We start from the raw sequence: 26429 nt of genomic DNA, 5'->3' as shown, positions 1-26429 counted from the left end.
CCTGTGTCCCATCCCTGGGGCCTTCCAACCTACATTCCATCACTGAAAGAACTATAAAAAGGGGAGACAACTGCACTTCCACGGATTCCACCTCTTGGGTCCCCTTCTTCCTCCGGGAGAAGTCTTTTCTGCTGTCCTTTAATAAACTTCTAATTTCTACTCTGACCTTGCCTTGGCGTGCTTCTCTGGTGTTATTCTTCAACACTGGGGAAGCAAGGACTCGTCACGGGTCAACAGCGGTAACAGTACAATTTCAATGCTGTACATGAAAAGGTGCAAGCTTCAATGCCTTCCAAATTGGTGGAAACCCCTGCAAAAAACAGTCAGCGTTTCAAACCTCAACAACCTCAAACAGCTCTTAAGGAAAAAAAATACAAAAAGTGTTAAAAAATGTTTTAGTTGTTTTTTTCTTTTTTTCAAAGAGTTCTGGAAAAATGATCCCATGAGGAATAGAAATAGCACCATGTACAGACTGGCTTGAACACCACTCCTGAAGCTTTGCTGAGATTTGAGGAAATCTTCTTGATTGGAGTCCTGAATTACATTAAGTGGGGGTGTTTGTTTTGTTTTTACTTTCTGCTTGATGCGTCCTTCCCAGTATAGCGCACACAGATGTAGTCTGTTGGGTTGCACTTTTCTATAGAGAACCTTCCCTTCTCCACTATTTCGTGACTCTGAATGCAGTTCATCCCGTAAGGGCAGGAGGATTGAATGAACTGATGCTCCCAGGGGTCAGTGTTTGGGTACCATGATAGAAAACGCAGGGAGAGGGGTGGGGTTGTGGCTCAGTGGTAGAGCGCTTGCCTAGCACTTGTGAGACACTGAGTTCAATCCTCAGCACCACATATAAGTAAATAAAAAATAAACAAAAATAAGTAAATAAAAAAGAAACAAAAATAAATATTTAAAAAAATTAAAAAAATGCAGGGAGACATATACATATGTTGTTTGTGTTCTCCAATGAATTGGAGCCGTTACATTATTGGGCTGTCGCAAGTTTTGCAGACATGGGTTGCTTCATGCAGTAAAGTTAGAAACATTTTTTTTCCCTCCCAAAGAATAGGAAGGGCCCTGCGGACCGCGCAGGCCCTTCTAGGACGGAAGGCGGGGCGGAAGGGTGGGCGGGGCCGCATGGTGGGCGGGGCCGGGCCTGCGCGGGGCGGGGCAGGTGCACGGCTGCGGCGGTGGCGGCGGCAGAGGCGCGGTGCGCGCGCCAACGCGGTCCCGGCCGGAGACCGCGGCCACCTCACGCTGCTGCACGACCCGCACTCGCCGGACGAGCATGGGTTCGTGCGCCTCGGGCGGGCCCCAGGCCCGGGCCGGGCTCCTGCTGCTGCTGCTGCTGCTCGGGCTGCTGGCCACGGGCGCGCGGGGGGCGCGGGGCCGCGGCGGCGCCGAGAAGAACAGCTACCGCCGCACGGTCAACACCTTCTCGCAGAGCGTCAGCAGCCTGTTCGGCGAGGACAACGTGCGCGCCGCTCAGAAGGTGGGCGCCGGGGCCGCGCCCGCGGTCACCTTGCCGGGCGGCCGCGCACCTGGCGCCCAGGGCCGGCCTGGGCCGAGCGGCCTCGGTGGCCTGCGGGCCGGGCCCGGGAGGGCAAGGCGGGCAGTCTCCGGCCCGCAGCGCGCGGGGCCGGGGCCGGGGCCGGGCCTCGGGCCTCCCCGCTCCCGCGGCTCTGTGGACCTGGCCGAGGCAGCGCGGCGGGCCTCGCGGGGCTGCGCTGACGCCGCCCGCGCGCGCCCATTCATTCTCCGCGTTTGAATGGGCCCCTGTGAGCCAGGCGCCGCCGCCGCGCCCCGCCGAGCTGCCGTGACCGGGGCAGAGGGAGGGAGCCGCGCGGCCGCACCTGCCGGCTGCGGGCCCTTCCTCGGGCCCCGGGTTTGCTTTGGAGCTGACCGGGGCCTGGGTGCCAAGGGGGCGTCCACGCGGCCCTCGGGCTGGGTGGGACAAGTGCCCCATCTAGGCCGGAGCTCGCCGGCGAGGGCTCAGAAAGGAGAAGTCGACGGAAACAGCTGTGGGTGGACGATGCCTTTGCTCGTGGCCCCCCCTGATTTCAGGAGTAGAGAGAAGTTTGAGTTCAAGCTGGTGTTAAGTGGCTTCACTTTTATTTTTTATTGTATCGGGAATGAAATCAAGGGGTGCTCTATCAGCGAGCTACATACATCCCGAGCCCGTCAGCATTTTCAGACATTTTTAGATAGGGTCTAAGTTGCTCAGGCTAGCCTTGGACTTGGGATCCTCCCGAGTAGCTCGGAGCCCTGCTGTGGCTTCAGTTACTTGAGCCTCCGTTTCTTTACCTGTTAAATGGGGAGAGCAGTGACACCCCTTCATTAAGAGGTTGTGATTATGAATAGCTGGTACTTTGCTGGCCCAGAATTGCCCCTAAGCTGATATCAGCTCTTGGCATTTCCTCATCAGGGCGCAAATCAACATTTTTTGTAGGCCTGCTGGAGAAACTTCATGGCTTCAAAAAGAAAACAAAGTTGGTCCTTGAGATGGAGTGGAAGCCCAACAGGCTCACCATTCTTATTCCTTGAAATTAAAGGTTAGTTTATGAGGAAGACCAGCAGCTGCCCTCCTTGTTATCTGGCTGTGTGGACGCCTTTTGCAGAGATTGTGGCCCAGTGACTCCCTACTGTAGGACCAGCCATCTGGGGGAGAGAACTCTAGGTGTCCAGTAGAGAGGAAGAGGTGTGGCTGAATACCCCAGTGCAAACCTGGGCAGGAGTGTGGCTCAGCCATTTTGAAGACAGCAGCCATTTGTGTTAGGTCAAAAAGAAGTCTGCCTTTTGTGCAGGGTAACCCCAGGGAACCCCATGTCTCACTTGACACTTTTATGAAGACTCTTAAGGTCAGCTTGAAATCCAGAATATTGAAGAGTTTCTGCCTGTGGGGTATCAATAAAACTAGTTTATTTTGACTGAGAATCTGGTGGTTGGAGCTTCTGGGGTAACCAGGGTTTTATCTTCATTAGAGATGATGAGCATACTAACAAAGTCTGTTAAAGGCTTTGAAAATCTGCTTAAAAGTTGCCAAGTACCTTTTTTGTTTTGTTTTAATGTACCAGCAACTCAGGGACACTTAACCACTGAGCTACATCCCAGCAACTCAGGGACACTTAACCACTGAGCTACATCCCTGGCCCTTTTTATTTTGTATTTTGATACAGTGTCTCACTAAGTTGGTGAGGCTGGTCTTTAACTTGTGAACCTCTTGTCTCAGCCTCTGTAGTTGCTGTTGGAATTACAGGTGTGCACTTCGGTGCCTGACAATTGCCAAATGCTTTCACAGAGGAAGTCATTTAAGTCCTTATTTTTGGTGCTGGAGACTGAACCCAGGCCCTTGTTAAGCACATGCTCCACCACTGAGCTGCATCTCATTTAATTCTTGAACAGCTCAATGAGTGAGGTTCTCTTTTCATTTTACAGACTGGAATTGGGCATGAGAGAGCTGGGACTTGGACCCAGAAAAAAGTGGGCATGAAGCCCAGCTACCCTCCCCACTCCCACCTTCTCCTGTCTTGACCCTTCCCTGTCCCCTGTGTGTGCCACCTCAACAGGTAGCTGACCTGACTTATTCTGCACATGTGTATAGCCCAGACCAGCCAGGTGCCGGAGAGATTGTTTTGTTAATTTTAATGAAAGCAAAACTGGGTCCGCTAGCAGCTGTAGTTTTCAGGGTGCCTGGGCATACTATTTAGAACCAGACCTGCCTTGTGGGTTGTGAAGTTGGAGGCTGTTTAGAGAAACACCACACATTCTAATCTAGGACTAGTCTGAAATAAACCCACCCCCGTTGGCATCACGGGCCTTGCTATTCAACAGGCCTAGGTTTGGATGTCAGCCTCTGCCTCTTGCCAGCTCTGTGACCTTGGACCAGTTGCTTTACCTGTTTCTCATTTGTGCAGAGGAGGTAAATTGGAATGTTGAAAGTGACAGGTTAGGTTGTCACAGTACCTGGCACTGGATAATTGCTAGATCAATGGGAGGGAATATTTGCATATGAAAAGGATTTGTCTGGTAGGAGGTGGTGTGTGCTGCAGTAGGTGGAAGTTTGAGTAGATGGATGTTCCTTCATTCTTTCAAAAATGATTAAGGGCTGGGGGTGTAACCCCATGTTAGAGCAAATACCATACACAGGGTGCAATCCCCAGCATCCAAGTACGTAAGTAAATAAATGACAGTTATCAAAACCCAGTGTGTGTAGCACTTTTCATAATAACCAGAAAGTGGAAATATCCCAAATATCTCTCTGCTGAGTTGGGGTGGACAGAACGTGGCCTGGCCATGTAGCGGGATGTGGCTTCGCCATAGGAAGGGATGGAGGGGCCTCGGAAGCAGTCACAGAAGCCAGCAGAAGCCAGAGGGACAGGCAGGGCCCCGTGGCCCCTGGTATTGTTCATATGAACCATTCAGAACAGGAAGCTCCAGAGAGACAAAGGTGACTAGTCATGCATGGGTCTGGGGTAGGGGACTGGGGTCACCTCTGGTGATGAAAGTCGGGAATAGATAGTGGTGGCCTCTGCCACATACTGGGTATGCTTAGTACCTCTGAATTGTACATGTTAAAATGAACCGTGTGGCGAGGGGGTGCAGGCCTGTGAGACCCTTTCTCAAAGTAATATGTATAAAGGGGGCTGGGGCTGGGGCTCAGTGGTGGAGCACTTGTCTGGCATATGTGAGGCGCTGGGTTCAAGCCTCCGCAACGCATAAAAAAAAATAAAAATACAAGTGTTGTGTCCATCTACAACTATAAATAAATAGAGGGGGGCTAGGCTCGTAGCTCAGTGTTAGAGAGCCCTGCATTCCATCCCTAGAAGCAAAAGAAAAAAAAAAGCTTAAAATGGTGAATTTATAGTTAGATGTATGATCTTACAGATTGGTATATTATTTTATAGTTAGACATATTAATTTCCAGTTAGATGTATTTTACTGCAGTTTTGAAAAGCACAGCATCTACCTATGCAGAGCACAAGCCAGACCAAATAATCCTTCTTGGGGGACTTTTGTCGGGTGGCAGCCACAAGGAAGTAAAATGGCTGTCGTGGTATTGAGGGTGACCTTTGCTTAGGCTCAGCATGCCTGACGCTGCCCTGAGAGAGGATCTGTTGTTGTTTCTGTCACAGATGAGGAGGCTGCGGCCTAAGAGGGTGACTCTGTTGCCCACAATCCAGCGGAGTCGTGTTGGCACCCTGTCAGTGGCCAGCTCACGACCTCTGCAGAATTGAAAGTAACTGAAATGGGGCTGGCCTTGAATGAGAGGGAGCAGGCAGGGGAAGAGTGTCCCCGGCAGAGGGACAGCAAGAGCCCAGGCTCTGCTGCAGAACAGGCTTGGCATGGGCAGGGCAGGGTGACCAAGGAGAGCCAGCCCGGTCCTGCAGGTCTCGGGTCAGATGAACTAGACTCCCTGGTACCTGAAAGGTGTTCAAGAGCTTGAGGAATGAGCCCAGGGAAGGTGGTGGGGGTGTAGGTGTCCCGCTGGCAGGTTGGGAGGAAGGAGCACAGGTTCTGTGTGGGTAGACGCCTGGGCAGGGCTGGGCTGGGCTGGGCTGGGCTGGGCTGGGACGGGACGGGACGGGATGGGACAGGACTGGACACGGGCAAGGCTCAAAGGTGGTTCAGTGTGCAGTCTGTCTGGATCTCTGGAGCACAGGTGGAGAGCCTACCTGGACTGATGGGGGGGAGCATTCTGCGTGCCGACCTGAGAAACTGCTTTCTTCCCCCGGCTCCTTGGCCGTAGTTGCATGGAGTATAATTTCAAATAATTGAGGATTTTAAAAATGTGTCTCCTGGCCTCACCCCCTCTCCTGCCTGCTTTCCTAGGGGCCGTCAGAGGCTAGGTAGGGCTCATCCTCCCTATCACTGAGTTTTGTTGGTGGCGCTGTGAATGCTGCTTTCCATGTTTTGTTTAATACAAACGTTTTGAAGACCAGACCTTGTCAGCACAGAAAGCTTAGCTCTGTTCTCTTTGAAGAACTGTAGATACCAAGTCATTTTGAAGATGTGCCATGATTGAACCCACCCTAGTGGGACGCTCCAGAGGGACCCCAGTGAGGGTCTGTCTCTACCTGCTCTCCTGCGGGCACAAAGGCAAGGTCATTGGTAAACTGGTAGAAATGGGACTGTCGAATCAAAGGCTCTGTGCATTTTTTTAAACTTTGAATTAAAATATAAGGTGCTGGGACTGGGCCTCAGTGCTACGTAGAGCGCTTGCCTGGCATGTGTGAGGCACTGGGTTCAATTCTCAGCATCGCATATAAATAAATGAATAAAATAAAGACCCATCAACAACTAAAAAAATATATAATTGGTTGTTCCATTCCCTGGAAGTCCCTTGGAGCTCCTCCAAGGTCACTACTGACCCAAGTTAGTTTTACCTGCTCCTGTCCTTCAAGGGCAGTCCCAACCCACTTTTGTTTTCAGCATGGAGAGAAGTGACTTAAGTTGTCCTCTAAACACACAGGGACTCCTTCCAGACCTCCTCAGTGAACTGTGCCATTAAACTTGAGTTTTGTCGTGCCCAGGAAAGACGGCCTGGCCCTCATAGGCCCTTGGTGCTTTTTTTCCTGGGCACCTCCTTTGCCTTCTGTGCCATTTCTCTGTTGAGCATTTGGTCTTTTTTTGTTTGTTGGTTTGTAAAGAGGTATTTTTTGCTCTTTGCAAGAAAGCATGTTGACCATAGTGGCTTGACACTTTGCAGTCCTCTTCCTCCCACCCAGAGCTGGGTCTGTGGAGGTTGATTGACAGGGCCCATGTCCTGGGGGTGGCGAGTTGTCCTGTGTGCACCTAGGAAGACGCCACACTCAAGGTAGCGCTGCCTCTATTTGGGGGGAAGATTTAAAAATACTGAAATGTTGAAAGAACAGAGCAAGAACCGCTGTGAACTCCTCACCAGGACTCGCCACTTCTCATTTCCCCCAAACCTGTTTCTCTTTTTTCTCTTTAAGCTTTAGTTTTGGCTAAGCCATTTGGAGTAACCTGGAGAACCTCCGTGCTTTCTCCTGCGGAGCCGCGGTGCTGCTGCGCCACCCAGGAACTTCCATTTAGTATCAGAATAATTTAAAAAATACAGTCCATATTCAAATTCCTTTGTAACTTTAAAAAACAGAAAATCTAAGTGAGCTGGGTGCCACGGCACACGCCTGTAATCCCAGCAATTGGGGAGGCCATCAACAACTAAAAAAATATATAATTGGTTGTTCCATCCCCTGGAAGTCCCTTGGAGCTCCTCCAAGGTCACCACTTGCAAGTTCAAAGCCAGCCTCGGCAATTTAAGCAACTTGGCCAGAGCCTGTCTCTCTGCTGGGACGTGGCTCAGCGGTTAAGCGCCCCGAGTCCAACCCCACTTCTCACCCCAAGGACTGCTATTGCATTTGGCTTTCATGCCTCTTGGTCTAACCTTGGTCTAAGGGTGTCTGCTTTGCAGGAGGGGCTTTAGGACATTGACATTTTTGAAAACCACAGACCAGTTGTACGCATTGGAGGACTGTAGCTTTATAGAGCAGTTAATTTCAGTTAATTCACTGAAAATTTGGTGGTTCTTAGTGTGTTATAGCTTGATGCAGACATTGCCCCAGAAGATCCCCCTGCCCTTCATAGTCACTCCTCACGTCCCTGGCGCCCCCCCCCCCATTTGCTGTCTGTGGGTTCTGCATCCGACGCAGGCAGGGGCGTGTACGTGGTCCTTCTAACGGTGTAACGGCGTCTTTCACTCTTGGTGGCTTCAGCTTCATGCCTGGCACGGGTCAGACCCTCCTTCCTGCTGTGGCAGTGCATCTATCCATCCACCGGTGGACACACTGGGTTGTCATTTATTGTGTCGCTGATGATGCCATGATCGTTCACGTGCAGTATTTTTGGGTGGCGTGTTTCCAGGGTCCTAGGATGTTCACATAGGAGTGCCGTTGCCGGCTCCCAGGTGACCTTCTGTTTGCACTCCCACCAGCCACCTAGGAGGCTCCGTCCAAGTTCTTGTCGACACTTGCGACTGTCTGCCTTTGGATCCTAGCCATCCTGGTAGGGGAGGGCCGCTGTGGTTTGGACAGACTGGCTGCCTCTGGAAATGTCAGCCTGGCTGGGCACTGGGGTGCATGCCTGTAATCCCAGGGGCTCAGTGGTCAGGCACCTCTGGACTCAATCCCCTGTGCAAAAAAGAAGTCAAACTGAATTGCCTCGTTGGGGTCAGGCTTGGGGCCAACGTCTATGGCGAGAGTTCTACAGAGGGTGTATCTATAGCCTCTCAGGGCACACAGTGTCCATTTGTGCCCCTCCTCTGCCTGTTAGTGTGGGTCTGGGTCACTTGGTTGAGGCAGGGCAGCCCCTCAGCTTATACCACCCTTTCTCTGCCATTCCTGTTCTACATGTATGTCCCTCCATTTATGTTTATCTCACCATCTTTCCTTCCTGCCACCACCGCCCCCCCCCCCCCAACTCAGTACAGGGTCTTGTTACACTGAGCCATGTCCCAAACCCTTTTTTTTTTGAAAAAATTTTTTAATATTTTTTAGGTTTTTGATGGACCTTTATTTTATTTATTTGTATATGGTGCTGAGAATCGAACCCAGTGTGTCACACATGCTAGGCAAGCGTGCTACCACTGAACTACAACCTCAGCTCCTTTTTTTAAAGTTTTTGATGGACCTTTATTTTACTTATTTTATTTTTATGTGGTGCTGAGACTTGAACCCAGTGTCTCACAAGCGCTCTGCCACTCAATCCCAGCCCTCCAGCTATTTTATTTTATTGTGAGACAGGGTCTCGCTAAGTTGCTTAGGGCCTTGCTAAGCTGCCCTCCTCCTGGCTCAGCCTCCTGGGCTCTGGAGTCCCAGGCCTCTGTGGGTGAGTCCTCAGATGCCTGGGAAACCTCTCACTCAGAGAATCTCACCCCTCTCTGGCTCGCTCCAGGGGACACTTGACCTGGTTTTCCCCTGGGCCAGTTTGCGTGTGCTGGGGTGGAGGGAGATGGGATGGGAAGGCCACTATCTGCGTGGCCTTGCTCTTCCTGCGCCAGAGGGGGCTGAGGAGCCTGGGTGCGAGTGGCCTTGGCCCTCCCTTGGTGGGGGCCTCGGAGTTCACACCCCTGACCCTTGTTTCAACTTTTTGTTTTGATAATTGTCCAGCATAGGCAAAGGTAGGGAGGAGAGCAGCGTGTACCTGGGCACCATCCCCCGCCCTTCCTGCCACTCTGGGGACATCCAGCCTCTGCTTAAATTTTTTTTTTTTTTTTGCAGTACTATGGACCGAACCCAAGACCTCGCACCACCAGGGTGGCAAGTGCTCTGTTGCTGTTAGAGCCCCTGTGGTGGTTTTTTTTTGTGGGGGGGGGGGGCCTGGAATAGTATTTTAAAGAGAGCACAAGACACAGTGACGAGGTCATCTTAAGTATTTCCATCTGTGTCTTCAGTGAATTTTTGTAAAATTCGTTTCCCTGATACTATTGTCACAGCTCAGAACTGTTCCTGTTGCCTAACCCAAATCCATTTCTTTTTTATATATATATTTTTTAATTTTTAATATTTATTTTTCAGTTTTTGGCGGACACAACATCTTTGTTTGTATGTGGTGCTGAGGATCGAACCCGGGCCGCATGCATGCCAGGCGAGCGCGCTACCGCTTGAGCCGCATCCCCAGCCCCAAATCCATTTCTGATTTCCCTGAAGTACAGGGTTTTTACAAAGTCTTTGAATTAGAATGCAAACAAAATCTTTGTGTATGTGAACGATATGGTCTTTAAGTCTTTGTGCTTAATGTGTTTTAGTTGTAGATGGACACTATACCTTTATTTTATTTATTTTTTTTGTGGTGCTGAGGATCGAACCCAGTGCCTCCCACTTGCTGGGCGAGTGCTCTACTGCTGAGCCCCAGCCCCAGCCCCCTTAAATCTTTTTGAATTTGTGGTGCTGGGGTTGGACCCAGCCCCCGCCCCATGTGCCCGGCAAGGGCTCTGCCACTGGGTGCACCTCCAGCCTTGTTTTTGGTCTTGAGCTTTCGATCCTCCTGCCTCAGCCTCCCTCCCGGGTGGCTGGGATTACTGCCCTCCGCTTGGCTGTAATACTGTTTTGTTTGGCTGAGAGTCTGGTCTGGTTGGTAGCAGGTGTGCTGCGCCAGGCTCCGAAGCTGGTGCCCTGCCCACATGCCTTCCCTCTCCTTTAACCTGTCCCCTGGGCCAGCAGAGCTAGGGGCTGGGCTCAGTTTGGCCCTTTGGGTCTCTGATGGATCTGCTTCCAGACCCGGGGCTTCCTGAGGCCCCAGCCCTGGAGTCTGTCTGCCTGGGTACCACGCCCGGAGCTGCCCACCGGGAGGCTGGAGAGCAGAGATGCGTGTCCCCAGGTTGGAAGCTGGAACTGAGGTGGCGGGGAGCTGGGTCCTCCTGGGCCCCACACCATCTTCTCTGGATCGCATGGCTGTCCCTTTGTCCTCATGTCTTTACAAGGACACCAGTCCTGCCAGACTCGGGCCACACCAATGCCTTAGTTTAACCTTAATCGTCTCTATAAAGGGACCCCGACTCCAAAGAGTCACCTTTTGAGGCCACACCTGTGGCCCTGGAGTTAGGGGCTCAATGCCTGAATTGGGGGCACGGCGGAGGGCTTTTCACTCCCCTGGCACACCTGTCCTCATCCAGACCAGGTGCCTCCAGGGAGCAGCCAGGCCAGCCCTGCGGAAGGGACAGGGCCCCCCAGTGCCAGGTGGGCCTCCACCAGGTCCGTCTTCTCGCCCACCCTGCCGCAGGGGAGGTGGGCGCTTCTCGCCCTGGGAAAGTCCTCCCCTGGACGCGCCTTCCTGCCCTGCCAGGTGCTGCTTGGACCCACCTGCTCCTCAGGTTCAGCACCTGTGGCAGGCTCGGGTTGCACCGGAGGTGTTCTCCAAGGCGGGGTCTGATAGAGGCCACCTCCCGGCTCTTGCTGAGCACCAGGCCCCAGGCTGGGGCCTTGGCAGGTCCTGTGTTGGATCCTCCCGGCCCGTTTTCCAGCTGGGAAAACTGAGGCCAGCAGGCTCAGTGGTGTGAGCAGCAATGCCCTTTGTCCCCATGGTGCCTGCTGCTGGGACACTTAGTGACACCGAGGGGTCTGCCACCTTTCCTCACAAAAGCCTCTTGTTCCCCCCCATTTGAATGAGTCGTCAGAATCGCTGCAGATGGCCCAGCATGGCCCGTTGTGGTCCCCTGTGGGTGAAGCACTGTCTGGCACCCCGAGGGAAGGGTGCCCCTCGGCTGTGCTGTGGGCTTTGCTATGGGCTTTGCTGCTGCGAGGGTGAGCCTGCCACATGGTCTCTAGTGACAGGTCGGCCTGCAGGAAGCGCTGCTGTGGGGACACTCGTGTGCAGTGGGCAGGGCAGGGCAGTCCTGCACAGGACAGCAGAGTAGGGCCGCCTAGGTTGGGTGGAGGGGAATGGGTGCTGCTCATGGGGATGATGGGAAAGTCGGAGCTGGGTTCAGGCCCTCTTGAGTTTCAGCTCTCTCCCCACAGCCCCTGGCAGCCGTGTCCAGCCTCTGGATCTGCCTGTTCTAGGTTCCTGGTGCGCGGACAGTCTTACTGCGTGTGGCCTTGTGCCTGCTGCTTTGGTGTGACTTCTTGAGGGTCCCCCATGTGGTGTGAGTCAGTGCTTCATTCCTTCCTCCCGGCCCTGGGGTAACCCATCGTCAGATGTGGGACACTGTTCATCTGCTGTTGGTGGGCGTCCATGTGGTCCTGGGACAGACGGCCAGGTGCTTACCGCTAGACAGTTTCTTTTTTAGAGTGGACAATCTTGGTTGACGTTTACTGTGTGTCAAGCATCACTTAACAGTGCTGTGTGCTGAGAAGCTGGGCCGTCTCTCAAGGCTGAGAGATGGACGGCCTCACAGGACATTTTGGGGTCAGGGCTTCTGTTGGAATGTTGGGTGTTAGCGGGAGTTCTGACCATTGACCCTGTGCTCGCCACAACCAGGCGAGGTGGGTGCTAGTCCTCACCTGGCAGCTGGAGCCCTGAAGCCCGGGGACATAGAAATCTGTAAGGTATCCCGTGGCTGCCCAAGTGAGGCCAAGCTCACTTGACCGAAGGTTGTGCTCTCCTGGCTGATGATCTAACCCCACCCCTCTCTCCTAGTCTTTCGAGAACTACTGTAGTTAAGCCACACCTTGTGCCCGCTGGTGCCTGTAATCCCAGCTACTTGGGAGGCTGAGGTGGGAGGATTGCTCCCAGGAAGCTGTCATGCTGGAGTTTAAAGAATCTGTCCTCTTGATGTCAGAGTTACTCCCTCGGAGGGCCAACCTCCAGGTGAACTAGGTTTGGGACAGAAACTCTCATTTTATGTATTTTTAGTTGTAGATGGACACAACACCTTCATTTTATTTATTGATTTTTATGTGGTGCTAAGGATCAAACCCAGGGCCTCTCACACGTGCTAGGCGAGCACTCTTCTGCTGAGCCACCACCCCAGCCCCAGAAACTCCCACTCTTTAGAAGTGAAAAACCAGGCAAAGGAGCAGAGACCTGGCCAAGAGTAAGCAGGACTGCTAGAGCAATGGCAGTCACAGTGCTGCTGCTTTGAGGCCTCATCCCCTAGAAATGCCTCTTGGCCTTGGAAGGGAGAAGCTGCGTGTTGCCAGATCCTGCTCAGCAGTTGACCTGCTGTCCACTCACGCCAAGTTCAAGTTCTTCCCCGGGCTTCTCAACCACTCTCATTCCATCTGGGTGGCTCACCCTCCTGTGGAGGTGTCATCTCCTGAGCTCAGCACTCACTTCTTGACCAGATTAGGACGATGGTGGTGCCATGGCCAACTTCATAGAGACCATTTTCTTGTTTCTGCAGTTTTTGACCCGGCTGACTGAGAGGTTCGTGCTGGGAGTGGACATGTTCGTGGAGACCTTGTGGAAAGTCTGGATGGAGCTCCTGGATGTCCTTGGACTTGATGGTAGGTGTGGGGGACACTCAGGTGAGGGCTGTCTTAATGTGGCCCAGTGGTGCCGTGTCAACCCTGAGTGCGTTGTCAGCCCGGCGTGGGAAAGATGAAGGCGGAGAACCGACGTTGCTAGTGAATCTTCTCATTTCAGCAGCTGTGCATGTGAGTGACCATCAAGACCTTCACCTCCCAGGCACCCTATGGGACGAGGCATGAGGGGGTCATGCCCTCTGGGGAGTTCCCAGGCAAATCATAGAGACCTGGTTTGCTGGGATCCATTAAAAAAAAAAAAAAAAAAAGCTAATTGTTTAGTGAGGGAGATTTCATGGAAAATCAGGCACTCACAGAATCATCAGGACACCTGAGGGGTCGTGGGGACCCCCGGGCCTGCTGGGGTGCAGCTGCTGGGGTTGTTGAGTCCAGGGGCAAGGTCATGGCTGGGAGTTGGGCCCAGGAGGCTCCTGCACCACCACAGCACCTGGATTTGCCCTGTGCTGCGGGGCAGGGGCAGGGCCGTGTTGCCGCAGCCAGCGGGAGTGCGGGTGGCCAACGGCCTGCTGGGCCGAGGTGCCGCGCGGTTCACCTGAGCAGTGCCAGTCACTCTCAGCCAGGAGGAGGGTCTGGGGCACTTCCGGCCCTTGCTGCCCTCTGGCGAGGATTTCAGTATTAGGGTTGGCCGGTGGCAGGGCAAGGTGGTGAGGGGCTCTGTGTCTGGCCGCCCCACCCTTGTGCCTTCCTTCCTGGGTGACTGTCCCCCTCTCCCCAGGGCAGGGTGGGTGGCAAAGCCTTCAGTGTTCATCCAACGGCTTCAGGAGCTGGCCTGGGCACGGCCCTACTACATGCTGGCTTTTATGCCCAGAGCATATGCCCTTCTCCCACTTGAGGTCTCCCATGGTGTCCCCTGCGTCAGCATGAAGCCTCTGTCCAGCTCTTCCCAGCTCGCCTGTGGGGTGCCGGCTCCCGGCCATCCTGGGGACGCAGGCCCTGGGCAGTGGGCCATCTGGGGGGTCCCTGGGCAGGCCCTCTTCCCACCTCTGCCACATGGCCCTGCTATGGCCTCTCACTCCATCAGGAGTCTGCGGTCGCCTCCGGGGTGGGTGGTCACCAGGAGAGCTGCAGGACTCCACCTAGCAGTATCCTCACAGCTTGTTCTACTAGAGCCAAAGAACACCAAGCACGTCTAGAGAGAGAAGCTGCCCGGGGAGCCCAGCAAATGCTGGCTTCTGGAGCCCCCTTGACTCAGTCAGGACAAACTGACCCCTCAGTTGTGGGTTGTGCACCTGAGGCTGCGTAAGCTGTGCTCTTCCAGTGGCCCCATTAGACGGTCAGCACCCGGGTCTGTATGGGGCTGGTCACATGGACACTGCCCACTCGTACCAAAGGCCGGGCTTCTAGTAGGCAAGCAGGCCGCACCAGTTAGCTGTCATTGCTGTGACCAAGACACCTGACAGGAGCGGCTGACAGGGGAAAGCTCACTCTGGGCTCCTGGTTTTAGGAGTTCAGCCCCTGGTGGGCTGACTCCATAGCTGTGGGCCCAGGGGGGCAGAACACCTGGTGGAATGGCAGTGGGAACACTGCTCACCTTGCAGTGGCCGGGAAGCGGAGGGTGGGAAGGGGCTCGGGGAAGATGCAGCCGTCCAGGGGACCCCCGTGGCCCAGCTCCCGGCCCTCCCACCGAAGTCCCTGCCCACCCAGCTGTCCCACCAGGATGGACTGATCACCCCACAGCGCTCATGATCACTTCACCTCTAGACCTTGCTGCAGGGACGGGAGCAAGGGATGCCCCACATGCAAACTCTAACTCGGATGTTCCCCGGGGGCTGCCCTGGGCGTGTTCAGCCTGGCCTGTGTCCTGCCCACCTGCTGGCTCTGCCTGGCACAGAGGGGCCTTCTGTTTATACTAAGGGCAGGAAGACTGTCAGTCCTGTGGGGGTGGCCTTGTGTCCCTGGGACGTGTGAGTGGGCCCTTGTTTGGGAACAGGTCTGTACAGATGTGAGCAAGCTTTGGGAAGGTCACCTCGGATTCGCGTGGCCCTCGCTGTTTCGACAGTTGTCCCATAAGAAGTGGGAAGTTTGGGTGCAGACACATCCAGGACAGGAGATGGGTGAGGCAGCCCAAGCTGTCACCAGGTGGGCACAGGGAGCACAGCTCTGATTTCAGACCCGGGAGCTCACAGAGCCCTGGCACTGCTCGGGGGTGCGCTGGTCACGCTCTGCCATCAGTCCCCAGCCTCCAGGAGGCCGCCTCGCTGCTCCATCAGGGAGCCAGGCAGCACGGGCCTCCTGAGGATGCCGTGCAGTTCTCAGCCCCTGGGGCCTGGCTGAGCCAACACAGCCCCAGACGCAGCAATCGCATGCAATGCTGCAGGAGTCCTCGCTATGCTGCCTGGAGGTCAGCCTCTGGGCCTTCCCTCCCAGTCAGGGAGCCCTGGAGAAGAACCTGTAAGACCTACAGTGTGGGAGCATGCCCCTGGCCATGGCCGAGCACCAGAGCAGCCACCTGCAGAGGCTTCCCCAAGTTCCGGCTTTGTCCTTTCTGCTCCACTCACAAACCTCAGGGCACTGGGAGGCCCTAGGAGGCCGTGGGGCAAAAAGGTCTCCGTGCACAGAATGCTCCCTGGAAACTGTGGGCCGGAGGTGAACGCGCTGGACCAAGGGCTTCTGAGCACCCTCGGCTGGTTTCCTTCATAGTTTTTCAGGGGGGTGGCCCAGAGCAGTCCAAAAGGAGCAAACACGGCATTGAGTTTTCCAGGTGGTGGCGGATGTCTATGACCCTAGCAACTCGGGAGGCTGAGGCAGGAGGATCACAAGTTCCAGGCCAGCTCAGCAACTCAGCAAGACCCTGTCTCAAATTAAAAAATAAAAAGGGCTGGGGTGCAGCTCAGAAGTCAAGCACCCCTGGGTTCAATCCGTAGCACTGCAAGAAAGTTCTGATTAGTAAAGGATTAAAAAAAAAATGGTGAAATTAGTTTTGAGAAGGTATTTTTATTAATAGAGTCAGAATGTCACCTTCTCAACTTGTAATCAGCATAGAAATCACACATTTTTCAGGTACAGGCTGAGCACCCCATACAGAAAGTTCAAAGTCATGTTTTGAAATCTGAACCTTTTTTCTTTTCCCCCTCTTTTGAAGGCTTGGGGTGGAACCCAGGTGTCTTGTGTGCTAAGCACACACTTGCCTACTGAGCCACACCCCAGCCCCTGAGATCTGAAACTTTTAATCACCAATATAACATTAAAATCGTGTTATGTTTTGGAGCATTTTAGATCTAGGGTACATGGACTAGGGGTGCTCAGCTTGGTGAAATCTGCGCACCTGTTCCAAAATCTGAAAAAAACTGATCCAAAACGCTTCTGGTCCCAGGCATCTTGGATGAGGGTGCTCGACCCGAGCCAGGTCTTGGAATCTGGTCTGGATTGGCTCTCTGGGCACAGCTCATGGGAGAGGGGCATAGACGATGGGCAGACCCCGGGGGAAAGCCATGTGAGACGCAGCGGGGGCAGCTCACGATGCTTGCCAGCAAGCACAGAAGCCAGGAGGGGTCCTGCCCTCCCGCTGAGCATCAGCTCAGATCTTTGGCCTCCAAACTATGGGGAACTGGCGTCAGTTGCTTTAAGCCCCTGGGTTTGTCACTTGGTTGTGTCAGCTCTAGAAAGCCAGTCCAGTATCCCTGGGCTCTGGCTGGATCACAGGTCCTGGTGTTCTGTCGGTGGTTGGAAGAGCTAGGAGTGAGGTGGCCTCTTTTAGGGTTTGTTGTTGTTGTTTTTGGTACTGGGGATTGAGGTTGGGGGAAACTCAACCATTGAGCCACATTCCCAACCTTTTTTTATTTTTTATTTAGAGAAAGGGTCTCGTGGAGTTGCTTAAGGCTTCTCTAAGTTGCTGAGGCTGGCTTTGAACCCATGGTCCTCCTGCCCCAACCTCCTGAGCTGCTGGGATTACAGGTGTGCACCATCATGTCCCTGAGAGGTTGCCTCTGAGCGCATCCCTTGGTTGACATGATTGTTCCTGCTGCAGCTCGGGGGTGTAGAGGGTAGGGTGGCCGTGTTGGCTGCAGGTGACCAGGGGGTCCTGGGGATGGAATCAGGCCCTTGAGCATGCTAGGCAAGCTTGTGCCACTGAGCCACACCCAGCCTCTGCGGATGTCTGTATCTGCTGATCACCTGCCGTAGTCTTTTGGTAGCATGGCACGTGTTATGTGGCTTTGGACCTGTAGTCTGGTCCAATGGTTCTCAAAGTAAGCCCTGAGGGATGCCAGGAGGGTCCTTGAGCCCCTTCCAAGGAATCGCTCCCTTTCCCAGTGACACCTCTGGGTTGAACACATACTTGAGTAATTTGTTTTGTATCGATCGTTTGGGCCTAAACATCCTGTGCACCTTGGTCCTGCCTGTTTGTTTGCTCTTTCTATGGGTGCTGGGCTTGCGTGGCTGGCCTTCTGTGAGGGGCTGGGCTCTTCCCACAGGCCGGCTGTGGGGAGACCTGGGGGTGCAGGAGAGTGCCCCCGCTCTCTGCTGTCGGTTCTGCAAGGCGCCTGAGTTTGCCTGTCGTCTTAATCATGGGTGCGATGAGAACGTCCCCTAAGCTGGGGGGACTACAGCCTGATGCCCACAGTTCTGGAGGCTGGGAAATCCAAGGCCAGGGCACCCGCAGATTTGGTATCTGGTGAAGGCCTTTTTGTCACGGATAGCGTCTTCTCCCTGTGTCCTCGCGTGGTGGACGGGGTTGGACAGCTTCCTGGGGACTCTTCCATGAGGGAAGAGTCAGCCCCATTGTGGTCAGTCACCTCTAGAACTTCCTGTGGCCGTCATACTCAGGGTCTGGATTTCAGTGCAGACTGTGGAGGAGACATGAACCCAGCACCTGCAATGGCGCATCGTTGCTAGGAAGTGAGTGAATTTCATCAAGGCTTAGCTGTCACCAACAAGTTGCTAACCAAGTTCTAGTTTCTCCTGGTGGGTGGTGCTGGGTGGCCACGTGAGCAGAGGTTCCTGAGGTCTGCTGCTGAGGGCAGAGGGCCGGGCAGGGGCTTCCGGAGTTGCGGAGACTCCTCCTCCGTGGGGTTTGGTGTGAGGGTTGGCTCCAGGGCCAAGGCCATGTGCAGTTGAGGGCCAGGCGGTGCCCAGGAAGGCTCCTGTGGAGGACTGTGGCTTTCAGGGAGTCCTGGTGGCCCCCATGTTCAGTTGGGCTTCTGTTCATGGGAGTGGGCTCTGGGCCTGAGCCTTGCGCTGGGCGGTGATCTGATCGTTTGCAGGGGCATCAGAGACGGAGGCCCCGGGTCTGAGGCCCTCGCTCACTCTTGCTCAGGGTCCTGATGGCTGCTCCAGCATGTCCCCACATACTCCACCCCCACCCACAGACACATGGAGCTTATTGCACCTAAGCTGCAGGACCCCAGGGTGTGACCCTTAGATCGGCAGCAGCAGCAGCCTCACCCTGGACCAGTGCAGACCTGGCACAGCCCTGCCGAGTCCATGTCCTGGGCAGGGTTGGCGGTGTGGTGTCCTGTTTTCCCTGGAGCTCTGAGGCCCCCTCGAGCCTCAGGGTGGCTGCCGTGGGGGAGAGGCCTTGGAGAGGACTGCCGTGGGCGTGGTCAGCTGCTCCGTGCAGTAGCAGGCGGCGCCAGAGTGCAGAACTCTGGGGAGACTGGCCTGCAGAGACGACCAAGGGCCACGACCATGGCACTCCTGGGTTAGAGGGGGCCAGAGTAGTGGCCCTGTGGGGCAGGGAGGAAGCAGCTCTAGATGTGTTCCTGGGTAACTGGGAAATCGGAGCCATACCCTGGAGTCACCTCAGCTTTGTGGCTTTGGGGAGGACCACGACTGTATTGAGAGATGTGTTGTGGTAGGGGCTGGGGATGTGGCTCAAGTGGTAGTGCGCTCGCCTGGCATGCATGCGGCCCAGGTTCGATCCTCAGCAGCACATACAAACAAAGATGTTGTGTCCCCCGAAAACTAAAAAATAAATATTAAAAAATAATTCTCTTTCCCTCTCTCTCTCCCCCTCCCTCCCTCTCCCTCTCTCTCTCTAAAAGAAAGAAAGAAAGAAAGAAAGATGTGTGGTGGGATTCGGTGCGTCTATTTTCCAAATGATTCAGCCTGGAAAAGTAGTCAGTGTGGAGAGACGGGCAGAGGTGGCACGCTGGAGGGCCGCTTGGCCAAGGCGGTCTCAGTAGGGATGTTCCTCTCTTCTTTCAACTTTCTATCTGAGTCGGGCACACAGAGCTCCCATTTCTCCGTTCCACAACCCCCTGCATGGGGATGGAACCCAGGGTCCCACCCAGGCAGACAAGCCTAGACGAGTGCCCTGCCCTGACCCCGCCCCAGCCTCCACCCCATTCCTACAGGAACCCCACATGTGAGTCACAGGCCCAGAGGAACAGAGGCTTCAATCACAGTGGCCTAGCCAAGATGGTGTGTTTCCATCTTGTGCGTGACATTCACAAATAGGTGGTCAGGAGGTATGGTGGCTCTGCTGCGCCTCAGGCCACCACATCTTCTATTTTTTTGTCCCTTCCATAGGCAACTTCCTTTTCTTCAGGGACCAAGATGGCTTCTCCAGCTCTAGCCATTGAATCCATTCCATCAGGTAGAGAGAGGAGGTGGTAAAGGGCACCCGTCTGCTCCTTTTGTAGAAAACTTCTTGAAGTTTCCATTTACCTCCTCTTGGCAAGAAACTTAGTTACAGAGCTGTAAAGAAGGCTGGGAAGTCTCTATCTTAGGCAGCTGTGCACCAGCCTAGGGTGGAAATTGAAGGACGACTAATAGGCTCTGCCCAGTGTTAAGGCATTTTAATGCCATTTTCTTTCTCTTTTTTTGCAGCACAGGGATGGAACCCAGGGCCTCGTCCGCGCTAGGCAAGTGCTGCACCACTGAGCTGCGTGCCCCCGGGAGGTGTTTAGGCCTGTACCTTGCAGGAGGTCCCAGGAGGGCTCTCCTGTGTCTTCCCACAGGGCTTAGTGTTGAGGCCAGGGCGTGACTCACCGCGGGTCTTTGGTGTGTCGCAGGCGCCTTTGAAGCCCTGGCCCGGGGACTAACTGGCCTGTCCTGTGCTCTGTTCACAGTCTCCAGCCTCTCCCAGTACTTCAGCCCAGCCTCTGTGGCCAACAGCCCTGCGCGAGCCCTGCTGCTGGTGGGCGTCGTCCTCCTGGCCTACTGGTTCTTGTCCCTGACCCTGGGCTTCACCTTCAGCATCTTGCACCTGGTGTTCGGCCGCTTCTTCTGGGTGGTGCGGGTCCTCCTGTTCTCCATGTCCTGCGTGTACATCCTGCACAAGTACGAGGGCGAGCCCGAGAGCGCCGTGCTGCCGCTCTGCCTTGTGGTGGCCGTGTACTTCATGACCGGGCCCATGGGCTTCTACTGGCGCAGCAGCCCGGGCCCCAGTGTGGAGGAGAAGCTCGAGCACCTGGAGAACCAGGTCAGACTGCTCAACATCCGCCTCAACAGGGTGCTGGAGAGCCTGGACCGCTCCAAGGACAAGTGAAGGTCAGCCGGCCGGCTGGGTCCGCCGGCCAGAAGACAGAAGAGGAGGAGAAGAGTAGCAGCAGCAGCCCCCAAGCAGTCTCAATAAACACCGTGCGCGCAGGAGCCGCTTGGTGAGGTGTCTCTAACCGCGTGTCAACCTAGGACCCGGTCCAAGAAGGATGCGAGACCACTTACGTAGACTACACGCCATGTGTCATTAGTAGAGAAAATATTTTTTAAACAAAGGATATAACCCTATTAGCTGTACAGTAAGAGAAATTTATCTGTGCATAGAACATAAAGTTAATTTTTTCAAGCATTTAAATACATCTTTTGTAAGGTTTTTAAACAAGGGCAGATTGAGTCAAGTTTATGAGAACTTCACACTGAAGGGGAGAATATGCTAATTTGATCTTTTTAGAGGAGTTTAAATGCCAGTGTTTGTTTCTGCAACGTTCCGGTGGTGGGTGAGGTCTGTGCTTTCTCTTTGTGGTGCAGGACTGTGAGCTTTATTGTGTGTCCTGGTGGCTGATGTGGACTTGGTGGGTGGGTGTTGTCACTTCTAAGCGGGGCCAGTTGAGCTTGAGGCTGGAGCTCAACTTCTTGGATCCTGGGAACCCCGCCAGTCCTGTCAGTCGTATTTTCTAAATGAAGAAACCATCATTCGTGGGAGCCCCGGGTCTTCCTGCCCCTGTGTCGTAATGCATTTAACCTCAGCATTTCTGGAAGGAGAATGCACGGACTGAGCCAAGAAGCTCAGGGATTTGGGACTTGGCGCTAAGCCGCCTGGTGGAGCCTTGCAGGCCGAGCAGGGGCCTGGAGCCGCCTGCCTTTGCCACTTGCGGGTGAGGCCTGTGTGGGAGAGCTGTCCCCGAGGGCGTTGTCCCCGAGGGCGTCTATCCCCTGGCCCATCTTGCCCAGGTGACTTGGGATCTTGGGGGACAAGTGAAGGCCATGGCTGGTACCACTGCACCGTCTTCCGGTCCTGCCGCTGCTGCTTCTCCCGTTCTCAGGAGAAACAGGCCCTGGAGGGGATCAGAATTGTTTTTCTGGAAATCTTCACAACCCACGTGTTGGTTGCTTTCTGTGCAGGATCCTTTGGGTGGGCTCTGGGGCAGCGGGGAACACTGCAAGTGGACGGCTGGGGCATCCCAGGCGAGGCGCGGGATGGGGGCTGGTGGACTCGCCCTTTGCTGGACCCTGTCGGGCGAGGCGATGAGCCCTGGCGGGATGAGGCTCTGGAGTAGGTGGGGTTGCAGCTGCACATTGTGCCCCTCCCTGGGCCCACGCAGCCTTGTGTGGCGGTGCCTCTGCTCTGAGCACAAGGCCCCAGGTGCCATCTGGAATGCACTGTGTATGCCCGACTCTCGGAGCTGTGCATCAGTGACCCTCCCTTTTCCTTTTCAAGTACCGGGAGGCAGAGGCAGATGCTTCAGAGGGTGCATCTGAAGGTCTGTCCCCAAGGTGTCCCCGACTCAGACTCCAGCTTTGGGTTCGCTTCCTGGGACCCACCCCTGTTCTGGGGCTGGCTTGGGCGAATCTGTATTGATTGGCATCCAGTTTTGTTGTTTAGCTGTCCCCTTATACATGCAGCCTGAGGCCCTCGTAGGCCTGTTTCCTTGCGTGCGTCTGGCTGTGCCATGCGTCTGGCTGTGCCAGGTTGTGGTACCCAAAGATGGCTTTGCACACCTTGGTCGGTTCTGTGCACAGTGCTGGTGGGTCCTGCCCTGCAGGGGCTCCTCTGCCTGAGGTCATCATGCCTGAGCTGTCCCCTGGTCCAGGTGTGACATCCACCCCAACCTTTGCCCACATTCCTCCCGCTCTAGAGCCATCATCTTTTTAACTCCTGGGCAGTCGGAAGGTGCGTGCCTCTGGGTGCTGGCGGGGCGAGGCCAAAAGTCACTGTGGAAAGCACACAGTGTTTTCTTCAATTTGGCCACGTATCAGCTCTGAAGCCACATTTATAGTTTGATATACTCAAGTAAAAGATGTCTTCGTTTTTAATGAAGAAACTATCATTAACCAGTATCATTTCAGGGTAGAACATTATTTGAAATTCTGATAGAAACCCTGAGATGGTAGGTTTAAGGTTTGTCTTGGGTTTTGGTGCTGAGGTGGAACCCAGGGCCCTGCTCCTGGCTGTGTAAGCACTTCACCACTGAGCCCAGCCCTGCCCCAGCCCAGCCCCAGGCCCCACCGCCCCTCCTACCCCCTCCACCCCTCCTGCCCCCCCTACCCCTGCCCCAACCCTGCCCCAGGCCCAGGCCCAGGCCTGAAAATTTTTGAATAGTTTTCAGTGCATAAATTTTGCTTTGTTTGAGTACATTCCTTTTTTTGGCACTGAGGATTGAACCCAGCGGTGTTCTGCTATTGACCCACAGCCCCAGCCTCACTAACCTCAGACAGGGCCTCACTAAGTTGTGACCTCCGGAGTGGCTGGGATCACAGGCGTGCCCACTGCACCTGGCTATTTGGGTGTATTCTTAACCCTTGTAGAGTATCTGGCCTCCCCCCAACATCTCTTTCTTTCTTCTCTCTTTTGTATGTGAAAAAATGTATTTTTGTACCATAACTCATAGCCTCGAGGAGAGACCTTTTTATACCGTCAGGCCTGTAGAATATATTAGTGCAGCACTTCACTGAATGTGATATTAAAAAAAAAAAAAAACCGTTTTGATGGCAACTGCTACGACTCTGTCATGATTAAGGGTCAATTTTTTAAATATTTCAAAGTTAACCAGTGTTTATTTCCCAGAGCTTCAGTATCACAGTAAGTACTCGCTTTACCAAGGACAGAAAGGAGCCCAGGAAAGGAAGAGGGGGCCATCTCTGGAGCACTGGGTCTGGGTGGCCACCTGGGTGGGGCATCTGGAGCTGCTGTGGGTGCAGAAGCCTGGCCCAGAGCGCTGCCCAGCACCTGGTGGCCTTATCCAGCTCTTGCTTTGTGCGTGGCTCCCTGTGGTCTCTGGCATTGAAGTACAGCCACGGGGCGTCTTGAAAACTGGCCTAGTGGATGGTGCCCAGGGCTTCCTCCACACCAGTGGTTGGTGATAGTACCTGGAGGTGGCTGCCATTGGAAATTTTTAATATGGGTCCCCATTAGGCCACATGGGTCACGACCAGAGGGATGGGAAACTGGGACAGGCCTGGGTGCTGGCCAGGAAGTGACCAGATGGGAACTGAGAACATGGGGATTGGGTGAGAGGCCAGGAGAACCATAGCAGAACTTCTTCAGGGACAGTGACACCTGCTCCGGCCACTCGTTGGTCCTGGGGTCAGCGGGCCTGCAGGGGGTTAGGAATGACTCGTGGAGATGACTCTCCATAGCGTCTGGGGACAGGGCTGTGCCTCGTGGCCAGGGGCATCCTGAAATGTTTGTTTGTTAGGACCTGGGGATTTATCCCAGAGACAATTTACCACTGAGCCACATTCCAGCCCTTTTTATTTATCATTTCAAGACAGGGTCTAAGTTGCTCAGGTTCTCACTGTGTTGCTGAGGCTGACCTCGAACTTGTGATCTTCCTGCCTCCACCTCCTGAGCTGCTGGGATTACAGGCGTGTGGCACTGTGTGCATTTCTTGCTAGTTCTTAAGATGCCTTGATGAGTGACATCTGGCTTCCAGGTAGACACTGATAGTTTCTCCTGGTGGGTTTTGAGTCTGCCAGTCACAAAGCCAGCTCTTGCCATCCATCTTGCATTAGAGGGACCTCCAAAGTCTCCTGAGTGTTGAGCCCCCCTACCCCTTTTCACTTGCCAGGCCGTGGATTTTTAAAAGGCATATTATCATCCTGGGGAACTTTTATTTTTGGCTCTTTGACTTTTTGGACTTCTTGCTCCTTGCTTGTGAATAGCTGAATTGTGTGCTTTTTACAGGACCCAACACAGTCCCCTTAAAATTGTCAACGTGGAGTAGGACCTGGTACCTGGGGCCGCTCAGCACCCTGCATTCCCATAGGTGGCCACGCCCCAAACCAGTTCTCGGGTAGCACAGAACCGGTTTGTGGTTTGCCCAGTCGGCTGAACACAAAACCTTGAATTTAAGTGTTCAGTTGGAAATAGGTTGCCAGGTAAAACAGAGAAGGGTTAAACTTGATGTTGCCATGCACGCCGCCCCCCCCCCCCCCCCCCCCCCGCCGTCTCTGCAGCTCCTGAGGTTTCACTGTAGTTCTCCGCAGCGTCGTCCCTGTGTCCCTGTGACTAGATCGATTCCTGTGATGGTTGGGTGCATGCCTAGGACCTTGCCAAGTTCTCTCTTCCCAGCTGGAAGCCCCACTGTGCGGTGCCCGCCATGGTGCACACTCGAGGTGCGCTGTCTGGTGGTCGGCTTTCTGTGCGCTCAGTTTGTTTGGCACAGTCTGCGTGGTCTGGTCTGTGCGGCGGGAGGCGAGCCCGGCCCGTGTGAGTTCCATGTGCCCTGGGAGGTGGGTTCTACTGATCTATAGATGTAAATGTTATCTGGCTTATTTTTTCTTTTCTTTTTTATTTTTTTTGCAAAGTGATCTGTACATTCCTCTTATTTATTAAATCACTGGCTTTGGTGTTATGTGGAGAGATTTGTAGATTGATTTCAGAACAGAATTAAAATATTGTGAAAATTACATCTTAATAAATGTTTACTGTAATTTGTTGTATGGACTTTTTAATTTTTTTGCTACCAGGGATGGAACCCAGGGGCGTCTAACCACTGAGCCACGTCCCCAGCCCTTTTTATTTTTATCTGGAGACAGGGTCTCATGAAGTTGTTTAGGGGCTTTCTGAGTTGCTGAGGCTGGCCTCAAACTTGTGATCCTTGTGCCTCAACCTTTGAAGTCACTGGGGTGCCAGGCCTGTGCCACTGTGCCTGGCTTGAACTTCTTAAATATACTTTGGCACATTATCCAAGCATTCATGGGGTTCATCCAATTTGAATGTGTTATGTCAGTTCTCTGATTTTATTTCCCAATCTGAGAAGGGTCACAAAACCTTGAATTTAAGTGTTCAGTTGGAAATAGGTTGCCAGGTAAAACAGAGAAGGGTTAAACTTGAATTTCAGATAACCCAGCAGGGCCTTTGCAGCAGAAGGCCGCAAGTCTTCATGTTGACTGAGATGCGTTGCGGCTCACACTAGAAAGGGCTGGTTTGTCTGACACCCACTTTGGCAGGTGTCCTGTGTCACCCATTGGGTTGGTAGCCCTTGCGGGGTCCAGTCTCCACCCCAGCCGGAGCCAGGGTGTCCCTGGGCGCTGAAACTCCTTTCCTTAGCAAACATTTGCAGAGAAGACTGCCCACGGCTCCATAGGGGGCAGTTTGGAGTGGTCATTGGGGTGCTGCTGCAGGCAGCCTGGGCAGTCCGTGGCTGGGAGCCCAGCAGTGTTGGGACAGGAGCCAGGATGGACAGCGTAGCACTTGGTAGGGACAGTAGTGCTGGTGAGAAAGAAACAGGATGAGTAGACACAGTCCCATTGCACAGACCAGTCTTTTAAACAGTTTTTAATGAGGCTATAATCAATAATGACTGGCACGTGTTCTGAGGGTGCAGCTTGCTAACCTTTGATGGACATCTGCTGGCTGCCGTGGTGCATGCTTGGAATCCCAGTAGCCAGGGAGGCTGAGGCAGGAGGATCGCAAGGTCGAGGTCAGCCTCAACAACTTAGTGAAACCCTGTTTCAAAAAATGAAAAGGGCTGTGGAAGTAGCTCAGGGATAGAGCACCCCTGGGTTCAATGCCCAGCACCCCTCAAAACAGACACGTATCTACACTTGTAAAACTTACCCCTGTTGTTGGGGAGCCTGATCATCCCCCTCACAAGCCCCTGGTGGCCTTTTGTGGCGATTCCTGTCCCTGCCCCTAGGTAATCACTGAATGCTCTTTGGAACAGTCTGTGTGTGTGGCTGGAGATGGAGCTCAGGGTCCTACACATGCTGGGCAAGCACTCTCTACACCTCTGGTTGCTTGTTTGACTCTTGTATTTGGTGCCAGGGACTGAACTTGGGTGCCTAACCACTGAGCTACATCCCCAGTCCTTTTTATTTTGAGACCAGTTCTCAAAAGTTGCTGAGGGGCCTCACTAAGTGGCCCAGGCTGGCCTCAAACAGGTGATCCTT

The 26429-nt window shown here is 54.0% G+C and overlaps 1 protein-coding gene across 1 annotated transcript; it reads left to right on the top strand.

The window, feature by feature from the left end:
• Positions 1–1186: 1186 nt before the first annotated feature.
• Positions 1187–24968, top strand: Bri3bp (BRI3 binding protein). Its single transcript, XM_027921378.3, has 3 exons — positions 1187–1486; positions 12794–12896; positions 19946–24968. The coding sequence occupies exons 1-3, from the start codon at positions 1283–1285 to the stop codon at positions 20362–20364; spliced, it is 726 nt and encodes a 241-aa protein (XP_027777179.2). The 5' UTR covers positions 1187–1282; the 3' UTR covers positions 20365–24968.
• Positions 24969–26429: the final 1461 nt, after the last annotated feature.

The sequence above is a fragment of the Marmota flaviventris genome, chromosome 1 (genome assembly GCF_047511675.1).
Source record: "Marmota flaviventris isolate mMarFla1 chromosome 1, mMarFla1.hap1, whole genome shotgun sequence".
Taxonomy (NCBI): Eukaryota; Metazoa; Chordata; class Mammalia; order Rodentia; family Sciuridae; genus Marmota; species Marmota flaviventris.
The sequence above is the reverse complement of the archived record's forward strand: the minus strand, read 5'-3'. Positions and strand labels throughout refer to the sequence as shown.